Below are 25,332 nucleotides of genomic sequence, written 5' to 3' on the forward strand. Positions count from 1 at the left end.
GATTTCCCCAATGAATATGCATTGAAGACAATGCATGCAAACAGATCTCATGCATATTCATTGGGGAAATCCTGAAAACCAGACTGGATTCCGGCCCTTGAGGACCGGAGTTGCCCACCCCTGGACTACTCCATAGGCAGCGGAATGATTTTTTTTTTGTTTGGGAGGGGTCCAAAAGCTGTGCCCCAGCAGGATCCTGTAGCACAACGACTCCCCTACCTACCTTCCCTGGTCGCTGTAAACTTAAATCTTTGGACAGCCGCCGCACAGCATCAAACGAGCAGGTCTGCCCCGGACGTCTTCATTCTACAGCAGGGGTGTCAAAATCCCTCCTCGAGGGCCGCAATCCAGTCGGGTTTTCAGGATTTCCCCAATGAATATGCATGAGATCTATTAGCATACAATGAAAGCAGTGCATGCAAATAGATCTCGTGCATATTCATTGGAGAAATCCTGAAAACCGACTGGATTGTGGCCCTCAAGGAGGGACTTTGACACTCCTGTTCTACAGCAATGCTGCTCGCAGGTTTAAAATTACAGTGGCCGGGAGGATAGAGCCATAACTGACTCTTCTGACTGCCAATTTCTGGGGAGGCCATGGCCCCGTGGCCTCCCCCATTCCGACACCTATGGGCTACTCCTTACCTAAACATTAGGCCACTCCTTACAGAGCCTTTCCCGTCTGCCCATCCATACCGATCGCCCAAGCTCTACAATCTCTTACTTTCTGTGCTCGTTGCATGTATTTTTGACTTCAGATACAGTCCTTGTCACTACCACCTCTATTATGAGGCTGTTCCACACATTTAGCATCCATGCCACAAAGAAGCATTCTTTAGGATACTCCTGAATCTGTCCCCTTTCACTCTCATCCCAAGTACCTCATTCCAGAGCTTCCCTTCAACTGAAAGAATGCCGCCTCCTGTGTATTTATGGCACAAAGATATTTACAGGTCTTTATCATATCTCCTCTCTCCCACTTTTCTTCCTAAGCATATCTTTGGAGGTCTTGGACCTGATGGAATCTAGCTGATTAAGGTGCAGGACTAAGGGAAGAGAGATGTTCAAAAGCTATTAACCAGGTGAAAGAGGGCTTCCTTGACCCACATTGTATATACCTATGTGTCTGTTCATGGAGGTGCTTCAGGGAAAGGGTGGACCTGAAGAAGTAATAACATACATGCTGTTTGCCAGAAAAAGGAAGTACAAATTGCTGTGGGCCTGTTTCACTGTGAAGTAGTTGTGGCCCACGGACCTGCCTAGACAAAGGGCCCCTAAAAGTTGTCTCTGGCTTCTGTCACCAGTTTAGTGCTGTGTACAAAGCTAAATATGAACAAGCCAATGATATCTTAATGTCTTACTTAATGTCTAAGATGTTTTGCTTTCAAATTGGTTTTTTGGCCAATGATAGAAGCATGGGAGAGAGCAGTGGCTTCTGAGGCCTTTTCCCTCTTTAAATAAGCTCTTACAATAATCTTTCAAGTTATTTCACAGGTACATTAGGTCAGTAAAATACCTGGTATATTACCCAGCATATACTTAACTGGAGTTGTTTGATATTTTTAGTGTTACTTAAGTAACAAACATGACCAGTGGTGAAGAATAAGGATGAGCACTGGGCCTAGTGAGTTACACTAGAAAACTACAAAATTAGGGACTCAAAATCTTTGGGACATGGAGGAGGAGTGGCCATTAAAAGCCACACTACTACTACTATTAATTATTTCTATAGCGCTACCAGACGCACGCAGCACTGTACAGAGTCACAAAGAGTAAGAAAACAGTCCCTGCTCGAAAGAGCTTACAATCTAAGCAGGCAAGACAGACAAAAAAGATGTCATGGATACAGTTAAGGGGAACGGTTAATCAGCTGGCTGGGTTGGTGGGCAGAAGGAGTACAGGACAATCTAGCCATTGTGACATCACTGATGAGGTTGTCTTTTATTGGTGGAATGAGGCATTATGACATCACAATCTCAGCTCTGCTCCCCATAGACAAACAGGATGTCATGGATACAGTTAAGGGGAACGGTTAATCAGCTGTCTGGGTTGGAGGGCAGAGGAGTAGGTTAAGGATTGAAAGCTATATCAAAGGTGGGTTTTCAGTCTGCTTTTAAACAAGGGAAGGGAAGGGGCCTGACGAACAAACTCAGGTAATTTATTCCAGGCATAAGGGGCAGCTAGATGAAAGGAACGAAGTATGGAATTGGCAGTGGAGGAGAAGGGTAACACCCCTTTGTCTATTACAGTTGGATATATTGTGTTGAAATAAACTATAGCAATACACAAAAGGAAAGGAGCCCTAGGAGTAAGACTCAAGGAGAAAGCAACAGAGCTCACAATTAGGAAGGTTGATTTTCTGAAAAATTCTAGGCAGTAGACAGAGTGCCCAGACCACTGACCAAAATAAAAGGATGAAGATAAAATGACTCCCAGCTCTTTGCCATTCCTATGTCCCATATGCAAATCCTTCCTACTACCTTATGAGGTTAGTTTTCAACAGGGCTTTTTTGTGAGGGGTCACTCAGGGGCATGAGTGCTAGCACCTTTTCCATTGCCTGATAAAAATGACCCAGTGCTGCCTTTTTGTGGATTCTGTAGCTGGTTGCATGGGGCCTGGCGACTGTGGGGTGGGTCGTGATCATCCCCACTCCTGAAAAATGGCCTGGTATTTGTGTATTGACATTTTTTGCTAGAAAAGAAAGCCCTGGTTTTCAAAGTAACTACTTCCCTTGACGTGGCTAAACGACTTCAGACCAAAGTCAAGCTGCCATCCTAATGCTAGCTTATTTGGCAGATGCCAGGTCTTAGAAAATCTTATGTGGCAGGGCTGACCCTCCAAGCCATACCTATCCACCTCTTCTTTCTTCCATGCGTGCTCCAGCATATCCTCATGTGGGGGGAGAAGGAGTCTGGCCTCTATTTTGCTGCTTCTTTGCTAAGCCGGCACCAGCTCCGGCACAATCCCAGGTACCTCGCTTCTCCGTATGCCTGGAATAGACTACCTGAGTCCATGCATCATGCCTCTTCGCTTGTTCAAAAATAGACTGAAATCCCACCTGGTGCCAAAATCCAAGATGTAACGGAAAGATTGCCAAGACTCATCAAGCCTGATGTCTATTATCCGATGCTGCTCATTCACGCTGGCACTAATACTGCCAGGTACCCCTGCGAACATATCAAAAGTGACTTTGTGGCTCTGGGAGAGAAGGTGAAGCAGTCAGGTGCACAGGTAGTAGTATTCTTATCCATCCTCCCTGTTGAGGGTAAGGGCCAGGTCAGAGAAGCACACAACCTGGAGATGAATGTGTGGCTATGTGTGTCGTCAAGAGTGTTTTGGATTACTGGATCATGAGATGATTTTCCAAGGGCTGCTGAGCAGGGATGGAATCCATCTATCAAAGAAGGGAAAAAGTCTCTTTGGCAGTAGGCTGGCTAATCTACTGAAGAGGGCTTTAAACTAGAAGTGATGGGGCAGAGTGATCTAAGACCCTGTGTAAGCAAATCACTGAATACCTCTACACAGATGGGAAAAGGGGGCAATGTCTGGACAGCAGTATATACTAATGCTCAAAGTATGGGAAACAAGATTCTGGATCTAGAAGCAATGATGGAAGAAGATGACTTGGATATAGTGGTGATCATGGAGATGTGGTTCATAGAGAACCATGACTTGAGATGAAGTTATACTGGGCTATAATCTGTTCAAGAAAAACAGGGTAGGAAGAAAAGGAGGGGGAGTAGTGTTATATGTTAAAGATCATATTAAAGCCACACAATTGCAGGATCTGCAGTTACACTGGCACTGTGGATAAATTTGGAAAGATACACATTGATGTCCAAATGGCAGATGAAATTTAATGTGGACAAATGCAAAGTGATGCACATTGGGAAGAATAACCTGAATCACAGTTACCGGATGCTAGGTCCACCCAAGAAAAGGATCTGGGTATCATCGTAGACAATACGATGAAACCTTCCAATCAATGTGCGGCGGCAGCCAAGAAAGCAAACAGGATGCTAGGAATTATTAAAAAATGGATGGTTAACAAGACTAAGAATGTCATAATGCCCATATATCGCTCCATGGTGCGACCTCACCTGGAGTATTGCATTCAATTCTGGTCTCCATAGCTCAAGAAAGATATAGTGGTGCTAGAAAAGGTTCATAGAAGAGCGACCAAGATGGTAAAGGGGATGGAACTCCTCTCGTATGAGGAAAGACTACAATGGTTAGGGCGTAATAGGCCAGAGTACATTACTGGGGTTCAAGAAAGGATTGGACAATTTCCTGCTGGAGAAGGGGATAGAGGGGTATAGATAGAGGATTACTGCACAGGTCCTGGACCTGTTGGGCCGCCGCGTGAGCGGACTGCTGTGCACGATGGACCTCAAGTCTGACCCAGCAGAGGCATTACTTATGTTCTTATGGAAAAGAGACAGCTGAGGGGAGATATGATTGAAGTCTACAAAATCCTGAGTGGAGTAGAACAGGTATAAGTGGATCGATTTTTCACTCTGTCAGAAATTACAAAGACATGGAGGGGACACTCGATGAAGTTACAGGGAAATACTTTTAAAACAAATAGGATGAAATTTTTTTTCACTCAGAGAATAGTTAAGCTCTGGAATGTGTTGCAGGAGGATGTGGTAAGAGCGGATAGCGTAGCTAGATTTAAGGAAGATTTGGACAAGTTCCTGGAGGAAAAGTCCATAGTCTGTTATTGAGAAAGACATGGGGGAAGCTACTGCTTGCCCTATATCGATAGCATGGAATACTGTTACTCCTTGGGTTTTGGCCAGGTACAAGTAACCCAGATTGGCCACTGTGAGAACAGGCTACTGGGCTTGACCCAGTAAAGCTGCTCTTAAGTTCTTCTTCACAGATGGAAGAAGTGGACAGAGATTTAATAGTAGACATTCAGAATATATCTAAAAAAGGGGACGTTTTACTAATAGGTGGAAAGGGGTCACGAGTGGTGTCCCACAGGGGTCACAGAGTGACCTGAACAAGCTGGGTGAGTGGGCAAATAGATGGCAGATGAGCTTCAATGTAGAGAAATGTAAAGTCTTGCACATAGGGAAAGGGAACCCGATGCACAGCTATACGATGGGAGGGAGGGTATTGGGGGAAGGCAACCTTGAAAAAGACTTGGGGGTATTGGTGGACACAACGATGAAACCAGCGGCACAATGTGCAGCGGCCTCAAAAAAGGTGAACAAAATGTTGGGTATTATCAAAAAAGGCATCACCACCAGAACGAGGGAACGAGGAAACAAAATGGGGGAACTAGAGACAATAGCAAGAAATGATAAGTTGGAAATCATTGGCATAACAGAAACATGGTGGAATGAAGAAAACAAATGGGACACAGTACTTCAGGGATACAAACTATATAGAAGAGATCGAGTAGGGCAGAAAGGTGGAGGTATTGCCCTATATGTGCAGGAAGGAGTAGAATCTGTTGAAGTGGCTACGATGGAAACGAAAGAGAAGCTAGAGTCCCTCTGGGTCAAGATTCCTGGACAAAACAGTGCAGCCACGAAAATTGGCCTTTTTTATCGTCCCCCGGGACAGGCGGATGAAACTGACTTAGAAATGATAGAGGAAATCAAACGAGAATGCAAGACGGGCAATGTAATAATATTGGGAGACTTCAATTTCCCGAGGATAGACTGGAAACTAGGAACCTCCAACTGCGGCAAGGAGGCCAAGTTCCTGGAGGCGCTAGGGGATTGCTTCCTGGAACAAATGGTGAAAGAGCCGACAAGAGGCAACGTCACCCTGGACTTGGTGCTAAATGGCCTCACGGGACCGACAAAAGAAGTAGAAGTTACGGTACCGCTGGGGACGAGCGATCACAATGTGATCATCTTTAAGCTTGACATCGGGAATAGAAAAAGTGCCAAAACCTTAACCAAAACCTTTAACTTTAAAAAGGGCAAATACGATCGCATGAGAGCCATGGTGAAACAACGACTCAAGAAAAAGGTGGATAAAATTGAAACAGTAGACCAGGCATGGTCCCTACTGAAAAGTACTATCACAGAAGCACAAAACCTACACATTCCGAGGATCTCCAAGGAAGGGAGAACAAAAGGTAAGGGAGAACCGGCATGGCTTACCAGACAGGTGAAGGAAGCCATAAAAGAAAAGAAGGACTCTTTCAAAAAATGGAAACACATCAAAACGACCGAAGCATGGAAAAAACATAAAGACGAACAGAAGAAATGTCACAAGGCGGTGAGGGATGCCAAAAAGGACTATGAAGAAAAAATAGCGCAAGAGGCCAAGAACTTCAAGCCCTTCTTTAGATACGTGAAAGGGAAAAAAACCCGCAAAAGAGGCGGTGGGACCCCTGGACGACCAGGGAAGAAAAGGGTACATTAAGGAAGATAAACAAATTGCGGACAAACTAAATTCCTTCTTTGCGTCTGTCTTTACGGAGGAGGATACTGCAAAAATACCAGAGGCAATGAAAGTGTTTAATGGAGTAATAGAAGACAGCCTCACCACAGTTGAAGTGGAGTTGGACCAGATATACTACCAGATCGACAAACTTAAAAGTGACAAATCCCCTGGACCGGATGGAATTCATCCGAGAGTCTTAAAAGAATTGAAGATTGAAATCGGAGAGTTATTGCAAAAACTCACCAATCTGACAATCAGAACTGGACAGATACCAGATGACTGGAAGATAGCGAATGTCACGCCAATTTTCAAGAAAGGATCGAGAGGAGAACCGGGCAACTACAGACCAGTGAGCCTTACGTCTGTCCCTGGAAAGATGGTTGAAGCACTGATCAAGGATAGCATAGTCCGGCACTTAGATACACACGACTTGCTGAAACCCAGTCAACATGGGTTCAGGAAAGGGAAATCATGTTTAACGAATTTGCTTCAATTTTTTGAGACCGTGAACAAGCAAATTGATAATGGAACGCCGGTGGACATAATTTATTTGGACTTCCAGAAAGCATTCGACAAAGTTCCGCATGAAAGACTTCTCAGGAAACTACAAAGCCATGGAATAGAGGGAGATATACAAAGGTGGATAGGCAAATGGCTGGAAAACAGGAAGCAGAGAGTGGGCATAAATGGGAAGTTCTCAGACTGGGAGAAAGTGACTAGTGGTGTGCCCCAGGGCTCGGTACTTGGGCCGATTCTATTTAATATATATATCAATGACCTGGAAGGCGGAATATCCAGTGAGATCATTAAGTTTGCAGACGACACAAAGCTATGCCGGGAAATCAGATCGCAGGAAGATAGCGAGGAACTCCAGAGCGACTTGTATCAGCTAGAGAAATGGGCAGAGCAATGGCAGATGAAGTTCAACGTGGAGAAATGCAAAGTAATGCATTTAGGTAGTAAGAATAAGGAACACGAGTATAGAATGTCAGGAGCAACTCTGGGTAAGAGCGAACAAGAAAAGGACCTGGGTGTACTGATAGATAGGACCCTGAAGCCGTCGGCACAATGTGCGGCAGCGGCAAAGAAAGCAAACAGAATGTTGGGCATGATAAAGAAAGGAATCACGAGTAGATCGGAGAAAGTCATAATGCCGCTTTATAGAGCAATGGTCAGACCACACTTGGAATACTGTGTACAACATTGGTCTCCCAACCTAAAGAAGGATATAAAACTGCTGGAGAGGGTGCAGAGACGAGCAACGAAACTAATAAGAGGTATGGAGAAATTGGAATATGAGGAACGACTCAAGAAACTAGGATTGTTCTCCCTTGAGAAGAGGAGGCTGCGAGGGGACATGATAGAGACGTTCAAAATACTGAAAGACATCGATAAAATAGAGCAGAAAAACAAATTATTTACATTGTCCAATGTGACACGGACAAGAGGACATGGTTTGAAGCTAAGGGGTGACAAGTCCAGGACAAATGTCAGGAAGTTCTGCTTTACGCAGCGAGTGGTGGACGCATGGAATGCTCTTCCACAGGAGGTTATTAAGGAATCCACTGTGCTAGGATTCAAAGGCAAATTAGATGCACATCTCCTTATGAGAGGCATAGAGGGATATGGGTGATTAGAACAATCAGGTGTATACCTGACTGGGCCTCCGCGTGTGCGGATCGCCGGACTCGATGGACCATGGGTCTGATCCGGAGATGGCAATTCTTATGTTCTTATCCTGCCGCTGTATCGAGCGATGGTGTGCCCGCATCTGGAGTACTGCGTCCAATACTGGTCGCCGCACCTTAAGAAGGATATGGTGATGCTCGAGAGGGTCCAGAGAAGAGCAACAAAAATGATAAAGGGCATGGAAAACCTTGCTTATACTGAAAGGCTGGAGAGGCTGGGGCTCTTCACCCTGGAAAAACGGAGACTTAGAGGGGACATGATAGAGACCTATAAAATCATGAAAGGTATAGGTAAGGTAGAGCGGGACAGATTCTTCAGGCTAGCAGGGACATCAAAAACAAGAGGGCACTCAGAAAAACTGAGAGGAGACAGATTCAAAATGAATGCTCAGAAGTACTTCTTCACTCAGAGGGGTTTTTTTTTACTCATTTTGTATTTTTCCTTTTTTGTTCTACTTTCCTATAATGATTTTGTATTTCATCTCCCCCCCTTCCTTGTGTTTATAAGTTTGTAATGGTAATTTTTTTTAATATTGTACGTTAATATGTATTGTTCTGTCATGTATTGTTTCCCAGAAATTGTAATTTTAATGTGTTCATCGCTTTGAAATAAGATTAAGCGATTAATCAAAACAATTATTAAACTTGAAACTTGGTGGACACCTGGAATGCGCTTCCAGGTGAGGTGATAGGACAAAGTACAATAATGGGTTTCAAAAAGGGCTTGGATGACTTCCTGAAGGAGAAAGGGATGACAGGGTATAGATAGAGGGGTACTTTACATGGTACTTCAGGATTAGAGCATAAGCAATTCAGGTGGAGGGAACTTACAGGTCAAGGACCTGGAGGGCCGCCGCAGGAGCGGACTGCTGGGTGCGATGGACCCCTGGTCTGACCCGGCAGAGGCAATTCTTATGTTCTTAATATGCTGGATGTTGATTGGAGTATCCCTATTGTGGGGGGTTTCTAGAAGTAGGGAGATCCTGGATTCTCTACAAGGAGAACTGGAATCCACATGGGATGGCGTCATACTGGACTTAGTGCTTACAAACCAGGAAAATGTTTCTGATGTTACAGTGGGTGATCATCTGGCATTCAGTGATCCCTGCATGGTATGGTTTAATATTAACACAGGTATAGCGAGGACTCATTCAAAAGTAAAGGTTTTAGACTTAAAAAAACCAAAATTTGTTCGGATGGGGGATTACGTCAAGGAATTGTTCTTTGGATGGGAGTATCTGGAAAGAGTAGAAATGCAGTGGGCAAAACTGAAAGGAGTTATTGTAAGGACGAAAGACCTTTTTGTAAGGCAAGTAAGCAAAAGTAAGAGGAAAAGAAGGATACCTGGTTCTAAAAAGTAGTTAACTGAGGAGGTAAGGAATAAGAGATTAGCTTTCATAAACTACAAAAAATCGCAGAAAGAGGAAGACAGGCAAAAATATCTGGAAAAGTTAAGAGAGGCTAGTCGAGTAGTCAGGAAAGCAAAGATACAAATGGAAGAAAAAAAAGCTGATTCGATATAACGGGGAGACAAAACATTTTTTTAGATATATCAGTGATAGGAAGAAGTGCAAAAGAGGCATTGTGAGATTCAAAAGTGAAGGGGAGCAATATGTAGAAGCTGATAAAGAAGCTGTTCTATGTTCACGGCTGAAGCGCCGGGAGCGGGACTACAGAAGATAAACACAAATCGGGATGGAGTAGTGGTAGACCCTGATCAATTTTCAGAAGATTGTGTTCGTGAGGAGCTAGTTAAATTAAAGATAGACAAAGCGATGGGGACCAGATGATGGACATCCGATGGTGCTGAAGGAACTTAGGGAAGTTCTGGTGGCTCTGCTGACTGACCTTTCCAATGCTTCTCTAGAAACGGGAGTGGAACCGGAGGACTAGAGAAGGTTGGATGTGGTCCCTCTACACAAAAGTGGAAGTAAGGAAGAAGAGGGAATTACAGGCCAGTAAGTCTGGCTTCTCTGGTAAGCAAATTAATGGAAACACTTTTTTAAAAAATCAGAGAATGGTGAAGTTTCTGGAATCCTGTGGATTACAGGACCAGAGGCAACATGGATTCACTAAAGGTAGGCCAAGTGGTTAAAGCACAGTTCTGGGGAAACCAGAGACTCAGAACCTTAATCTACTGCCACTACAACCCTTATTCTGACACTTCATGTCCTCTGTCAGCAATTTAGAAAAGGAACTTTAGGCTATATGACTTACGAGGGTCCATTTCAGGCATACACATTAAAATCAAAGGACAGAGTCTTTTGGAAGATTTAATAGGCAGAAGCTGCCTCCATGGCTGGATTTTAGTCAGAAGGGAGAAAGTAGAGGAGAAAATGAAAGAGGTCAGACAGGAATCTGGGGTGTGTGTGGCAGTAATATCAATCCAGCAAAAGACAAAAGGCAATAAAAGTTTGGCTTTGCCACTTGAAAGCACCTCTTGTATCACCATTACTATCTCTTCTCTTTCCCCAAACCCTGAATTCAATCCCTAACATTCCCTCTTCCCCCTCGGCCCTCTATTCCTCCTCCTATCAATCCTCTCGGGGCTCTAGCAGTACTATCAACATAAAACTGAAGAGAGCAGTGGTTCTCAAACCAGTCCTCAGGACACACCCAGCCGGTCAGGTTTTCAGGATACGCAAGAGATAGGGCATGCAAATTTATCTCCATTCTAAGCAAATCTCACATGCATATTCATTGTGGGTATCCTGAAAACCTGATTAGCTGTGTATGTCCTGAGGCCTAAATACCCCTGGAATAGAGAGACTGAGTCAGCTAGCACTCGCAGGCCCACATCCCATGCAAGAGGCAGAGACTGTGATCACAAGCCATCACTCACTGCCAGAGCTCCAATATCCAGAAAGCAATGTTACTTACCGTAACAGTTGTTATCCAGGGACAGCAGGCAGCTATTCTCACTAGTGGGTGATGTCATCAGACAGAGCCCCGGTACGGACGTCTCACAAGCACGTGTTGCTTGTAGAAACTTAAAGTTTCTAGATGCCCGCACCGCGCATGCGCCGGTGCCTTCCTGCCCGGAGATCCGGGCGTGTCTCCTCAGTTCAGGTAGCTAGCCTGAGAAGCCAACCCAGGGGAGGTGGGTGGGACGTGAGAATAGCTGCCTGCTGTCCCTGGATAACAACTGTTACGGTAAGTAACATTGCTTTATCCCAGGACAAGCAGGCAGGTATTCTCACTAGTGGGTGACCTCCAAGCTAACCTCAGTGGGATGGAGGGGGAGTTGGCGACTTAAGAGAATAAATTTTTCAATACTGTTTGGCCAAACTGTCCATCCCGTCTGGAGAGAGTATCCAGACAATAATGTGAGGTGAATGTGTGAACCGAGGACCAGGTGGCAGCCTTACAAATTTCCTCGATTGGTGTTGATCTGAGGAATGCTACTGAGGCTGCCATTGCTCTGACCTTATGGGCTGTGACCTTACAAGGAAGTGATAATCCAGCCTGGGCATAGCAGAAAGAGATACAAGCCGCCATCCAATTAGAGATGGTGCGCTTTGATACGGGTCTTCCCAACTTGTTAGGATCGAAGGAGACAAAAAGTTGAGGAGTGGTTCTGTGTGGCTTGGTGCGATCCAGGTAGAAAGCCAAGGCACGTTTACAGTCTAGAGTGTGAAGGGCCGATTCTCCGTGGTGAGAATGGGGCTTAGGGAAGAATACTGGAAGTACAATGGATTGGTTGAGATGAAATTCGGAGACCACCTTAGGCAGGAATTTCGGGTGAGTGCGTAGGACCACCTTGTCATGATGGAATACTGTGAATGGTGGATCCGCCATCAATGCCTGGAGTTCGCTGACTCTGCGAGCGGACGTAAGGGCTACAAGAAAAAGCACTTTCCAGGTGAGGTACTTAAGAGGGGCCCTGTTGAGTGGTTCAAACGGGGGCTTCATGAGACGGGAAAGGACTACATTGAGGTCCCAAACTACTGGGGGTGGTTTGAGAGGAGGGTTAACATGGAAGAGTCCTTTCATAAATCTGGCGACCACTGGATGGGCCGAGAGGGGTTTCCCTTGTAGGGGCTGGTGGAACGCCGCAATAGCGCTCAGGTGGACTCGTATGGATGTGGACTTGAGCCCAGATTGAGATAGGTGTAGGAGATAGTCCAGCACGGAGGATAAGGAAGCTTGCTGAGGTTCCTTTGACTTAGAAACACACCATGAGGAGAATCTGGTCCATTTCTGGGAGTAGCATTGTCGAGTGGCGGGCTTCCTGGAAGCTTCCAAGACCTCCCTCACTTCTTGTGAGAATTGGTGAGGGGTTACGTTGAGAGGAACCAAGCTGTCAGGTGGAGAGACTGCAGGTTGGGATGAAGTAGTGATCCTTGATGTTGAGTAAGCAGTGAAGGAAACACTGGAAGTGGTACTGGCTCCCTGCTGCTGAGTTGAAGTAGGAGGGAGAACCAAGGTTGTCTGGGCCACCGAGGAGCTATTAGAATCATGGTGGCCCGTTCGAGTTTCAGCTTGACCAGAGTCTTCTGGATCAGCGGGAATGGTGGGAACGCATATAGAAATCGTTTCCCCCAGTTCAGTAGAAAAGCATCTGCCTCGAGGCGATGAGGAGTGTAGATCCTGGAGCAAAACTGAGGCAGTTTGGAGTTGTGGGGAGCCGCAAAGAGGTCTATCTGAGGCGTCCCCTATTGCGTGAAGATTTGGTGAAGGGGGCTGGAATGGAGAGTCCATTCGTGCGGTTGTAGCAGACGGCTTAGTTTGTCTGCTAAGACGTTGTTCTCCCCCTGGATGTATATTGCTCTGAGTAGGGCGTTGTGGCGCACCGCCCAGTCCCAGGCTCATACAGCTTCCTGGCAAAGGAGGGCCGAGCCCGTGCCTCCTTGCTTGTTGATATAATACATGGCGGCCTGATTGTCTGTGCGAATGAGGATTACCATGTCGTGGAGTAGATGTTGGAAAGCTTGGAGCGCATTGAAGATGGCTCTGAGTTCCAGTAGATTGATTTGGTGTAGTCTTTCCGCACTGGTCCAGAATCCTTGGGTGCGGAGACCATCCAGGTGGGCCCCCCATGCATAATTCGACGAATCGGTTGTGAGAACTTTCTGATGGGGGGGAGAGTGCATCAGCAAACCTCTGGATAGATTCGAAGAGGTCATCCACCAAAGTAGAGACTGCCGAAGAGCAGGTGTGACTGAGATGTGTTTGGATAGTGGATCGGACGTCTGATTCCACTGTGATGCCAGGGTCCACTGGGGGATCCTGAGGTGGAGTCTGGCAAAGGGTGTCACGTGTACTGTGGAGGCCATATGGCCCAGGAGCACCATCAGTTGTCTCGCCGGTAGAGTTTGGCGAGTAGACACCGCCTGGCAGAGATGAAGAAGGGACTCCATGCGTTGCAGGGGCAGGAATGCTCGGAGTCGGGTGGTGTCCAGGACCGCTCCAATGAAGGGGAGGGACTGGGTGGGTTGTAGATGAGACTTGGAAAAGTTGATCTCGAAGCCCAAATTTTGGAGGAACTAGGTTGTAGCCAAGGCCGCCGAAGTGACCTCTGGGGCTGACGGGGCCTTGATGAGCCAGTCGTCGAGGTATGGGAACACCTGTAGACTCCTGTCCCGGAGTGCTGCGGCCACTACCACCAGGCACTTTGTGAAGACTCTGGGGGACGAAGATAGGCCGAATGGTAGCACTCGATACTGTAGGTGCAGATTTCCCACCCGAAATCTGAGGAACTTTCGGGAGGCCGGGTGAATGGGGATGTGAGTGTAGGCCTCCTTGAGATCCAGGGAGCATAACCAGTCGTTCTGCTCGAGGAGGGGGTATAGAGAAGCCAAGGTCAGCATGCGAAACTTCTCTTTGACCAGAAACTTGTTGAGGGCCCGAAGGTCTAAAATGGGTCGCAGGTCGCCCGTTTTCTTCGGGACGAGGAAGTACCGGGAGTAAAACCCTCGGTTCAATTGGTCTGACGGGACCGGCTCGACAGCCCGAAGCTGAAGTAAGGTTTGGACTTCCTGAAGAAGAAGGGCGGTCTGCGTCGAGCTTGAAGGATACTCTCTTGGAGGATGGTCCGGGGGGACCCGGTGGAATTGAAGAGAGTATCCTTCTCTTATGATGGTGAGGACCCATAGGTCCGTGGTTATGGCCTCCCATCGATGGTAAAAAAGATGGAGGCGGCCCCCTATGGGAGAGGCCGAGGTTATGCTCCCGGGGGGGGGGCGTCAAAAGGGCTGGGGAGCCTTAGGTGCAGCCGGTGGCTGAGGTTTTTGCTGAGACTTCTGGGGAGGTTGTCTCTTCGCAGGCTGTCTCGCAGCAGGCGTTTGTCTGGGCATGTAACGCCGCTGGTAAATCAGGGGTGGCCTGGAAGGTCGAGACTGTTGAGGTTTGGGTTTGGGCCGCAGGATGGATTGAAAAGATTTTTCATGATCCGACAGCTTCTTGGTAACAGTTTCGATAGACTCATCGAACAGGTCAGCCCCAGCACATGGTACGTTGGCGAGTCTGTCCTGGAGGTTGGGATCCATATCGATTGTACGGAGCCATGCCAGGCGACGCATAGCTACCGCGCTTGCGGCGGCGCGTGCCGAGAGTTCGAATGCATCGAAGGAGGATTGCATCAGCTGGAGGCGTAATTGGGAGAGGGAGGCTACCACTTCCTCGAACTCGAATCGAGCTTGGTTGTCTATGAACGGAGTGAACTTGCGGAGCACCGGCAAGAAGAACTCCAGATAGGAAGAGAAAAAGAAATTGTAGTTTAGCACCCGTGACGCCATCATGGAGTTTTGGTAGAATTTTCTACCAAATTTGTCCATCGTTCTCCTCTCTCGGCCCGGCGGTACAGAGGCGTAGACCTGGGAGGGATGAGAGCGTTTAAGGGAGGACTCGACCAGTAGGGATTGGTGGGAGAGTTGAGGGCCCTCAAACCCTTTATGGTGCACGATGCGGTATCGAGCATCGAGTTTGCTGGGGATCGCCGGTATGGAATACGGTGTTTCGAAGCACTGCATGAAGGTCTGGTCCAGTAATTTGTGCAAGGGGAGCCGAAGCGACTCCGTTGGAGGGTTAGGTAAATGCATGGTGTCCAGATATTCTTTGGAGTATCGGGAGCCCGTGTCAAGGGTCACATCCAGATCATCCGCCATTTGTCGGAGGAATGATGAGAAGGACAATTGTTCCGCCAGCGTCGGTCTGTGGGACGGGCTGGAGGAGGAGGAGGCCTCCAGGTCCATGGACATCGGGGAGTGGCAAGGAGAATCGGGCACCGATGTCTCCTCGTACTCCGGGCCCCCCGGAGGGGACACCTCTGATGAGGAGTATCCCCTACGTTGCAGTTTTTTCTGCGGTGACACCTCCGAATGGCGTGAGGAGTGCCAGGATGAGTGTCTCGATCGGTGCCCGTCTCGGTGGCGGGACGGGGATCGGGATCGTCTGTGCATCGCATGGTCTCCCGAGGCCCCCAAGTGGATAGGGCTGGAAGCGGTGGATCGCAACTGGGTTTGCGATGCGGGTTCTTGCGATGCTACCCAAGTCTGGTAAGGAGTACGGAAGAACTCTTCCTGACTATGCCCAGGGCTTCGAGTATCGATCGGAGGTCTGGTCCCATGTTGGCGCGGAGGCGTAATGGGTTCTAATGGCGGCATATCGGTAAGCGAGGCTTGCCGCGTGGGCATCGCCGCCCTCCCCCGTTCGTCCTCGTCGGTTGTCGAGGTCGAACGGTGTGGGGGAGGGGGAGGGGGCGGACCGCCCCTTTGGACCGGTACCGGGAGGTCACCCTGTATGGCAGCGATGAGCCCGGGTCCGATGGTCTGCATGAGCTCAACGAATTGAGCTTCCAGCACGGACCGTAGCGAAGCCGATAAGGAGGGATCCGCACCGAAAGGGGGTCCTCCTGCACGGACATCGCGCTCCTTCGAGGCCGAGTGCTTCTGCTTAGTAGCTTTCGGCACTTTGATGACCACTGGTGGCACTGTGGAAGGAAGAGGTACCTGAACCGAGGAGACCGGGGCAGGCACCGACGTCGAGCTCGTGGATGGTGTCGGGGTGAGCGATGCCGGTTTCACCACACTCGATGCAGGAGGGGTCGATACCGGTTTCGCCCGAACCGGGGAGGTATCAGATGAAGTGGAGGCTGAGGGATCCTTAGCTGCGTCCATCTTGAACATCGATTCCCACAATAGGCAACGCCGCTTGAATGAGCGTGCCGTAAGGGTAGAGCAAGGCCTGCACGATTTCGGGATGTGGTCAGGGCCCAAACACTGCAAACAGCGCCAGTGAGGGTCCGTGAGTGAAATCGCGCGTTGGCACTTGCTGCACTTTTTAAACCCGGTGATTGGCCGGGACATAGGCCGGAAAATCTCCGCCGCGAGGTCGAAGCCAGTGGGCCTGAGCCACGTGGCCGGCCCGTTCGACCCGCCGGAGGAAATAATCTTCTTTTTTTTTTAACTGAAAAAGAAAAGTACTGTTAACTGTAATTAAAAGAAAGCAAAAACGCGGGACAAGGAAGGCAAATTTAACTGAATTCAGCTAGCGCATGATGAAGTTGAACTTCTCAGCTCCGCGGAAAAGAAAGAACTGAGGAGACACGCCTGGATCTCCGGGCAGGAAGGCACCGGCGCATGCGCGGTGCGGGCATCTAGAAACTTTAAGTTTCTACAAGCAACACGTGCTTGTGAGACGTCCGTACCGGGGCTCTGTCTGATGACATCACCCACTAGTGAGAATACCTGCCTGCTTGTCCTGGGATAAGGAGCTGTAGGGAGGACCACTGGAGGGATGAATCTGATAGGAGGTCTGGGCAGGGGATGAGACTAGTAGACCCTGAGGAGGGCAAGCAGGAATCAGAGATCAGGAACTTTCACTGTATGGCAATGCCCCATGCCATCAGTGCAACTCAAAACAAAAAATATTAAAAGAAAAGTCAATGGACCCTTTATTAGGGTCTGTGTTCTTCACACTAGTGCTGCAAAGTACAAGTGGAATGAACCATTTGTGATAACCTTCTCCTACAGGTGTGGTTCAGTGGTACAATCCTAGGTTTACAACACTGCAACTGAGATTCCTGGATAGGGTTACCAGACGTTGGGGAAAACCTGGCATGTCCTCTTTTTAGAGGACTGTCCGGGTGCCTGAAAGGATTTCCAAAACCCAGCAGTTTGTCCAGGTTTTGGAAAGCCCCGAGCTCAGGGCCACGTCTGGAGGACTTCTGCAAAAATGTCGACATGATGTCACATGCATGCGTGTGACATCATTGTGCTGATATCCTTGCATGCGCAGAGGTCCTCCAGACACAGCCCCAAGCTCGGGGAAGGAGACATGAAGTGCGTGTGGGTGCGGCGCAGGTGTCCTCTTTTTTTTAAAAAAAGGAAATCTGGAAACCCTAATCCTGGGAGAGAAAAACCTGGAGAGAGGGAGAATGTGGGCCTAGTGTCTGCTTCTATGGTGGTGCATGCAGCTTTACACTCTGCTAGCTTTTCCTGTGTTATCGTTTATGAAAAAAAAAAAAAAAACAAATTTGTAGCACCTGGCTACATGTAATCACAGCAGTTTTTCTTCTGGTATATATATATAGAGATAATAAACCTCTCACTCCTGATTTGTCTTCAGGGAAAGAAAATCATGGCCTAAGTTCGAGGTAGGACCATAGACGTGACTAGAGTTGTGGAGAAGAGACTGAGAGAACTGAAGCAAAAGAGAAGGGGATCAGCTAAGTGGCTGACACACTTAAGATGCCATCCAAGGACAAAGCTACTAAAGAGGAGACTGTCCAGTGCTCTGGATGAAGACTTAAAAAGGAAAGGGAAATAGAGATCAAAGAGTGTCCTTGGGGGGGCCGAAGGGAATAACTACCAGAGAAGGAAGTGAGGGGATCCCAGGAGGAAGTGTATTATGCACATACAAAAGATAAAATTCATTTGGTGCCTATTCTAGAAATGAAAGTATGTGCCTAATTTCCATTAATGAATGCTAAACATATGCAGTTAGGTGCGAGCACATATGCCAGCCACTGAGCCAGCTTAAGCACATGTGTACCCAACTGCAAGAGACACATCTGTAAATTACCCACCTAACTTAGACTATGGCATAGGCGTCGGAATGGGGGAAGCCAGCCACAGAGGTCACGGCCTCCCCAAAAATTGGCGGTCACCATTTGGAGTTCACCCTCCCACCCGTTTCACGATATTGTACTTTAAATCTTCGGGGAAGCCACAGCACAGCATCAATGAACAGGCCTGGCCCAGAACCCTTCCTTCTACTTCCAGAGGCTGGTCTGCTCGTTGACGCTGCGTGGCGGCTGCCCCGAAGATTTAAAGTACAACGCCAGGAAGAGATGGGGGTGGAGTCAGGAGCTGGTGACGGGCCATGCCACAGGATTCCGCTGGCACTAGGATGGAGATCCTGGGCCCCACCCAAACCAAACTATGTTCTGCTGCCTATGGACTATGGTAAGTGTGAATCCCACCCATTGGTACACTCATCTGTAAAATACACACCCGCTGCTATTCAGCCAAGGAGCGGGGGAGATGGAGACAGGGGGGGGAGGTGGAGACGGGGGTGGGGCACCACCGCTCCTCACCCTTGCTATGCCACTGATGTGCATATTTACAGAATAGCTCGTTGGCATTTTGGTACAAGTATATGTCACCATTCTAATCATTTTTGAATCTAATAGACAGGCAAATGTTAGGGCCTATTTTGCAGGTGTCAATTTGTTTGTCCTGAAGACTTATGAGAAATGACTTTTGCTTACAACACCAATCTTGTGTGAAAAATGACTGACCATACTACAGGGCTTCAGCACTCATTTATAGACTAAGGGCATAAGTCAGTTACATGCATAATTACAATGGATTGCCAATTATTGGCACTTATTGCCAATTTAGTGGCAATTAATACATTAAGTTATGTACATGCCCAACTGTGTGCCTAACTTGGGGTCATTTATAGAATTTAAGGGTTTGTGCTTAGGGAGGTGGGAGCATCTTACCTTCAGGTGGCTCACACATAGGAGGCCTCAGGCAGTACATGTGGTAGCCTCGGTCACAGTCATCACAGAAGAGAAGCTGGTCCTACCCCACATCAAATTCCAACCAAAAACAAACAAACAAAAACAGCAGATAATTATATACTGTTTAAACCCAGGAGTCCTGGGACCTGCCACATCTTGTATGACCCTCCAATCAGGACCCAGCCTAATTTGAAAACTCCTAATCCAGTCAGATAATGGTTAACACCCTCCCCCCCATAATCAAGCTTATATCCCCTGCTGCTCTTTGTCTCCCTTTTTCCCTATTGCTCCCCACCCCCTCTCCCGCTAGTCTCTTGCCATTCATCACTTTCACCATCCGCACACACCAGAGACTGGACACTCACGTCGTTTTCCGAGGTGCCACACAAACTGCACGATTTGCACTCGATGCACTGCCAGCGATAGGTTCGCACAGCGGCTGTCATGTTTACCGTGAACTGTAAACAGGAAGGGTGGCCTGTGGGATTAAGAGCAGAGCAGGAAGAAAGGAATCCCCATCAATGCACCAACATAAAACAGAAACCTGAGTGTGCCCAAGAAAAAGACCAAGAAGCCAGTTTTCCAAATATAGACTAATTTAGTGCAGCACCAAAAAGATGCAATCTACTTTCACAAACTCTCTGACATTACACCCTGACCCTGGCCACAGAAAAGACACAGCACTGTTCTATCAAAAAGGTTGCCCTACTCTACTAGCTTCTGAAGGGTAAAAGTGATTCTGGTCACCAGCTTAGAGAGAGTATCAATTCCACGGATGTACATAGTTTCACTTAACCAAACATCAGTCTATGGAAACTGGGCAAAAGAAAATGCCACTCCTAAACCTCCATAGCATTTAAATCAGCAGCCTTGTGATGTATCCATATACATTTGTGCCCATATTTATCCCAAGCCTTTCAGTTCTAGACAAAACAGGTTTTGACTCCCTCCCTCCTTCACCAGAGGCCTCTGCTGTCCCCTTCAGTTTGTACCAAAGCAGAAGATAGCCCTATAAAGAAACACATGCGAAGGAGGGGTACAGAAAAACTCCCCGAACTACAACTCTTCGGCTCTGAAATTATAACAAACCTGCCAGTAAAGGGACTCAAAGTACACACCAAGCCAATAAGAGGAAAAAAAACAGCACCAAGGGCTTCAGAAATTGAGAAGATGAAATTAAATTTATTGAAAGACCCAACACGGGCTGTGTGTCAGCACAAACTGCCTACATTATGGGTCCAAACCACTTCACTCTGTCAAACTATTAGACAGGCAAAATGAACTCACTGAAAGGTTCTTAATGAGAACTTCACAGGAAAGGTAGTGCATTCAAGAGGAGCTGATTATCAAACATGTTAGTAAAAAAAAAAAAAAATTATAAAGCTTGCCTCTCAGTCTTAAAAACTAAAATCAAAATACATTCTGGAGTATATTTTGATTTTAGTTTTTAAGTATTTGGGATTTTTTTCTACAACTACGTTCAGTATACTGTTCTGTTCTGAGCACTGTGTTTACTTTTGTCTCTACATTCGGGTTTGGAGCACAGGATTTTCTCAATTTTGCGCTAGAGTTTTTTTTTACTGTGCTCCCCCGTATGTAAGAGGAGATTATGATTAACAGACTTTAAGCCTGTGCGACTTTGATTATTTAGCTTGGACTGAAATGGCCTGCTCATTTGTCTGAGGCTTGTTTAGTTTAATCAATTTATGAGTCCAGTTGCTCAGTGCAGCACCGGAGCTCTAGTAGCCATATTGCTGTCTCTCTGACTGTGCTCTCTCCAGTCTTCCTGCTGGAGAATTTACAAAGTCATCTCGAAGAGGGTAAAAAATTTAAACTGGTAGCCCTCTCGAATGATGCCCAGCAAACATTTGTCTGAACAGATCCTCATTCTAAGAGTCTTCCTCCTATTCGGGGAAACTCGGATTCTTGCTTGGCATCATTGGGACTTCTTGGTAATAGTTGCTGAGTAGGGTGTCGACACCTGAGGTCATCTACACCAGTGGTTCCCAACCCTGTCCTGGAGGAACACCAGGCCAATTGGGTTTTCAGGCTAGCCCTAATGAATATGCATGAAGCAAATTTGCATGCCTATCACTTCCATCATATGCAAATCTCTCTCATGCATATTCATTAGGGCTAGCCTGCAAACCCGATTGGCCTGGTGTTCCTCCAAGACAGGGTTGGGAATCACTGATCTACACCACCCAAACCTCTGTCTAGATCTCTGAGCAGAGGAGCCTGTTGCTGCATGGCGAGACTGCCTGTCACAAAGGGAACTACATTTTGGCCCTCTTGGGGTACAAAGTCTACTGTCTAGTAATGACTTAGGACAACGATCTGCCACACTGGCCCTGAGGTCATCTGACCCCTTGCCAAAGAGCATTTGTTCTTTAAAAGGGAGCCTGCTCAATGTAGCTTTAGAAGCAGAATCTCCTGCCCATTGTCTGATTCAGAGCATTTTTCGGACAGAGAGAGAATAAGCAGACACCTTGCTCATGATTCTAAAATCATGTAGGGCATTGGCTAAATAATCCACCCCTGACAGTAACACCTAGGGGTATGTGCTGTACTCTGTGGAATTCGTTGCTACATCACAAAGGAAGCTGCCACCACTGCTTTCAGACCCAGAGCTACAGCCTCAACTCAAGTCCTGTGCATCCTTTAGTATCACTCCTCCTCTACTAGGGACTGAAATATGCTTAGTTATTTGCGCCACTAACAAATCCTCCTTAGGTGGGTCTAAAAGCTGCTGAAAATCAGGAGCCATCAGGTACAATTTTGTCATAGCCCTGGAAATATGTAGAAATAAAACAAAAACAAAGGAAAAACTAATATCATCTTTTTTATTCGACTAACTTAATGTAACATAGTAAATGACGGCAGATAAAGACCTAAAAGATCCATCCAATCTGCCCATTAGTTATAACCATTAAAAAGACATGATTAAATTAATTTGTCTCTTCTTTGATATTTCTGGGTCATAGACTGTAAAATCCACCTGGTATTATCCTAGGTTCCAAATACTGAAGTTGCCATCCAAGCTCTCTCCAGCCTATCCAACCATCCTGTTTGCAGGATATCTACCATAAAGTCTGGACAGTAACATCTTCATGTTCCAAGTTAGTGGAGTTCCTATTGATACCCAGCCCAATCCTACATCAAATCACCGCATAGGGGACACAGACCATGCAAGTCTGTCCAGTACCGGCCTTAGTTCTTTAATTTACATCCTTCATTTTCTAATTAGAGAACCTTTAGCAGATCAGAGGGGTTACCTTCGAAAGCTAATCATAAACCACATTAAATTAGAGCAATAAAAAAGGTATTTTTGTTCCTTTATGTTTTAGTTTTATTTCTACATATTATCATGAAGAGTAGACTACATGGCCACCACACCATTTCAGTCATAGCCCTGGCAACCCTCAGTGGTCCCTCTGGTGCTTCCCAGTGCTCCATCAGCATCAAGTTTCTCTCTGAAAGAAAAACAAAAAATGTGGACTGGGTCTTGGAGCTGCTCATAAATGAAATTTGAGCTGTGCAAGTCTGTGGGTGTTTCAAATTTAATTCCCGCAAAGATACTGTAATGACTTCCATCAAATCCACCGGTTTGAAAGGTGTACACACCAGCAGGTCCTCTCCATGGACTAGGGCTGTGACAGACTAATGGCTGTTATCACCCACCTGAGATCCGGAATCCTCCATGAGGATTCACTTTGAGGGAGTAAAGACATTGGCCTTGACCCCCAGACAACCCAGACCTTTTCCAACTGGACCTCCGGTTCCTGCAGTAAAGCTTTCCGCTGGGGAACAGTGCTCTGCAAAGGTAAACACCCTGCGCCACCACCAGTGATACTTCAGACTGTGCAGATGCTTTATACTTCACATAAATTTCAAACATCAAACTTACAAAAATCAGAGTCAAATCCCTGACTTGAATCTCCTTAGGATATCTACAAGGGAACTTCTTGTGCCTTCATGGGTTCAGAGCCATCTCTGCATTTGTGTTTCACTGCTGATGCTGAGTTGCCATTCAAGGGCTCTAGGAGGAATTTATGCCCCAACAAATGAGCTTCCTGCAACTAAGACCCTAGAGCAGGGGTGTCCAATGTCGGTCCTCGAGGGCCGCAATCCAGTCGGGTTTTCAGGATTTCCCCAATGAATATGCATTGAAAGCAGTGCATGCACATAGATCTCATGTATATTCATTGGGGAAATCCTGAAAACCCGACTGGATTGCGGCCCTCGAGGACCGACATTGAACACCCCTGCCCTAGAGGGACCAGAGGGGGCTAAGCCCAGTGTTCCTGCTCCCCCCCCTTTGTGTGCCCTGCAGCACATGGCACATGGACGTTCCTCAGCTAGCCATCCAGCCCCAAACTGGCATGATACACGAGTAGAAATGCCTGGGGAGCCCATAAAAATTATTTATTATAAAAAATGAGGTGTTTTGAGACAGATAAAGGCTTTTAAAATGGGAAATCCAAGATGGCTGCTGCAGCTGTGTTTCAGCACCAGAAAACAGCCTGGGAAAGCTAAATAAAATTTCCAAAAATTAATAAAAGGGGTTTTTTGAGAAGGGGTATCCTATAAGAATCCCAGAGACCCTCAAAAGTCCAATTATTGAACTACCCCAAAGTCTCCCATAGATAGTAATAGACTATACTCACAGAACTGTTTGGTGCTGTGCCTGCATCAGCTTACACTGCAGCTGGACAATGGAGAAGGTTTCTGCCTCAGACAAGCCTCTAGAAGTCTTCAGCCACTTGTCCTTTCAGGCTGTCTTTTAGACAGGCTCCGAGCCTGAAACCCTTGACCTCATTTGCTCCTCTCACGTCTTCAGTGGGGGACATAGCCGGCACCCGCTACAGTCCTCTGGACCTACACAGGCCACTCAGCCTGTGCTAAAACGCTTGAAAAATCATAAGAACATAAGCAGTGCCTCCGCTGGGTCAGACCAGAGGTCCATTGTGCCTAGCAGTCCGCACACGTGGTGGCCCAACAGGTCCAGGACCTGTGCAGTAATCCTCTATCTATATCCCTCTATCCCCTTTTCCAGCAGGAAATTGTCCAATCCTTTCTTAAACCCCAGTACTGTACTCTGCCCTATTATGTCCTCTGGAAGCGCATTCCAGGTGTCCACCACACGTTGGGTAAAGAAGAACTTCCTAGCATTCGTTTTGAATCTGTCCCCTTTCAACTTTTCCGAGTGCCCTCTTGTTCTTTTATTATTCGAAAGTCTGAAGAATCTGTCCCTCTCTACTCTCTCTATGCCTTTCATGATCTTGTAAGTCTCTATCATATCCCCTCTAAGTCTCCTCTTCTCCAGGGAAAAGAGTCCCAGTTTTTCTAATCTCTCAGCGTATGAAAGGTTTTCTATCCCTTTTATCAGACATGTCGCTCTTCTCTGAACCTTCTCGAGTAACGCCATATCTTTCTTAAGGTACGGCGATCAATATTGGATGCAGTACTCCAGATGCGGACGCACCATCGCCCGATACAACGGCAGGATAACTTCTTTCGTTCTGGTTGTAATACCCTTCTTGATTATGCCTAGCATTCTATTTGCCTTCTTAGCGGCCGCTGCGCACTGTGCCGTCGGCTTCATTGTCATGTCCACCATTACCCCCAAGTCCCTTTCTTGGGTGCTCTCCTTCAATAATATCCCTCCCATCGTATAGCTGCACCTCGGGTTTCTGCTTCCCACATGTAGACTTTACATTTCTCAACGTTGAACTTCATCTGCCATCTCGTCTATTCCTCTAGTTTGTTCAAGTCTCTTTGCAATTCTTCGCAGTCCTCTTTAGTCCGAGCTCCTCTAAATAGTTTGGTGTCGTCCGCAAATTTTATTATCTCACACTTCGTCCCTGTTTCTAGATCATTTATGAATATATTAAATAGCAATGGCCCAAGCACCGAGCCCTGCGGGACACCACTCGTGACCCTTCTCCAGTCCGAGTAGTGGCCCTTTATTCCCACCCTCTGTTTCCTACCCGCCAACCAATTTCTGATCCATCTATGTACATCTCCTTCCACCCCATGGTTCTTCAGTTTCCGAAGTAGGCATTCGTGGGGTACTTTGTCAAAGGCTTTTTAGAAGTCTAGATATATGATGTCTATGGGGTCACCTCTGTCCATCTGTTTGTTAATTCCTTCGAAGAAGTGCAATAAGTTTGTTAGGCACGATCTCCCCTTGCTGAAACCATGTTGGCTGGTTGTCAGAAGTTTGTTTCTTTCAAAATGTTCGTCGATGTTGTCTTTTATAA

At 46.9% G+C, this 25,332-nt stretch overlaps 1 protein-coding gene across 9 annotated transcripts in view; it reads right to left on the reverse strand.

The window, feature by feature from the left end:
* The window catches only part of DPF1 (double PHD fingers 1), a 146,600-nt gene that overhangs the window by 2,676 nt on the left and 118,592 nt on the right, over window positions 1–25,332 (reverse strand). For all 9 annotated transcript variants that reach the window (XM_033953542.1, XM_033953539.1, XM_033953547.1 and 6 more), the window contains 2 exons: window positions 19,435–19,547; window positions 19,049–19,130 (listed from right to left, as the gene is read on the reverse strand). In XM_033953542.1, the coding sequence (XP_033809433.1) occupies window positions 19,049–19,130; window positions 19,435–19,547 (195 nt within the window). The remainder of the gene's footprint in view (window positions 1–19,048; window positions 19,131–19,434; window positions 19,548–25,332) is intronic.

Source organism: Geotrypetes seraphini, chromosome 8, assembly GCF_902459505.1.
Source record: "Geotrypetes seraphini chromosome 8, aGeoSer1.1, whole genome shotgun sequence".
Lineage (NCBI taxonomy): Eukaryota > Metazoa > Chordata > Amphibia > Gymnophiona > Dermophiidae > Geotrypetes > Geotrypetes seraphini.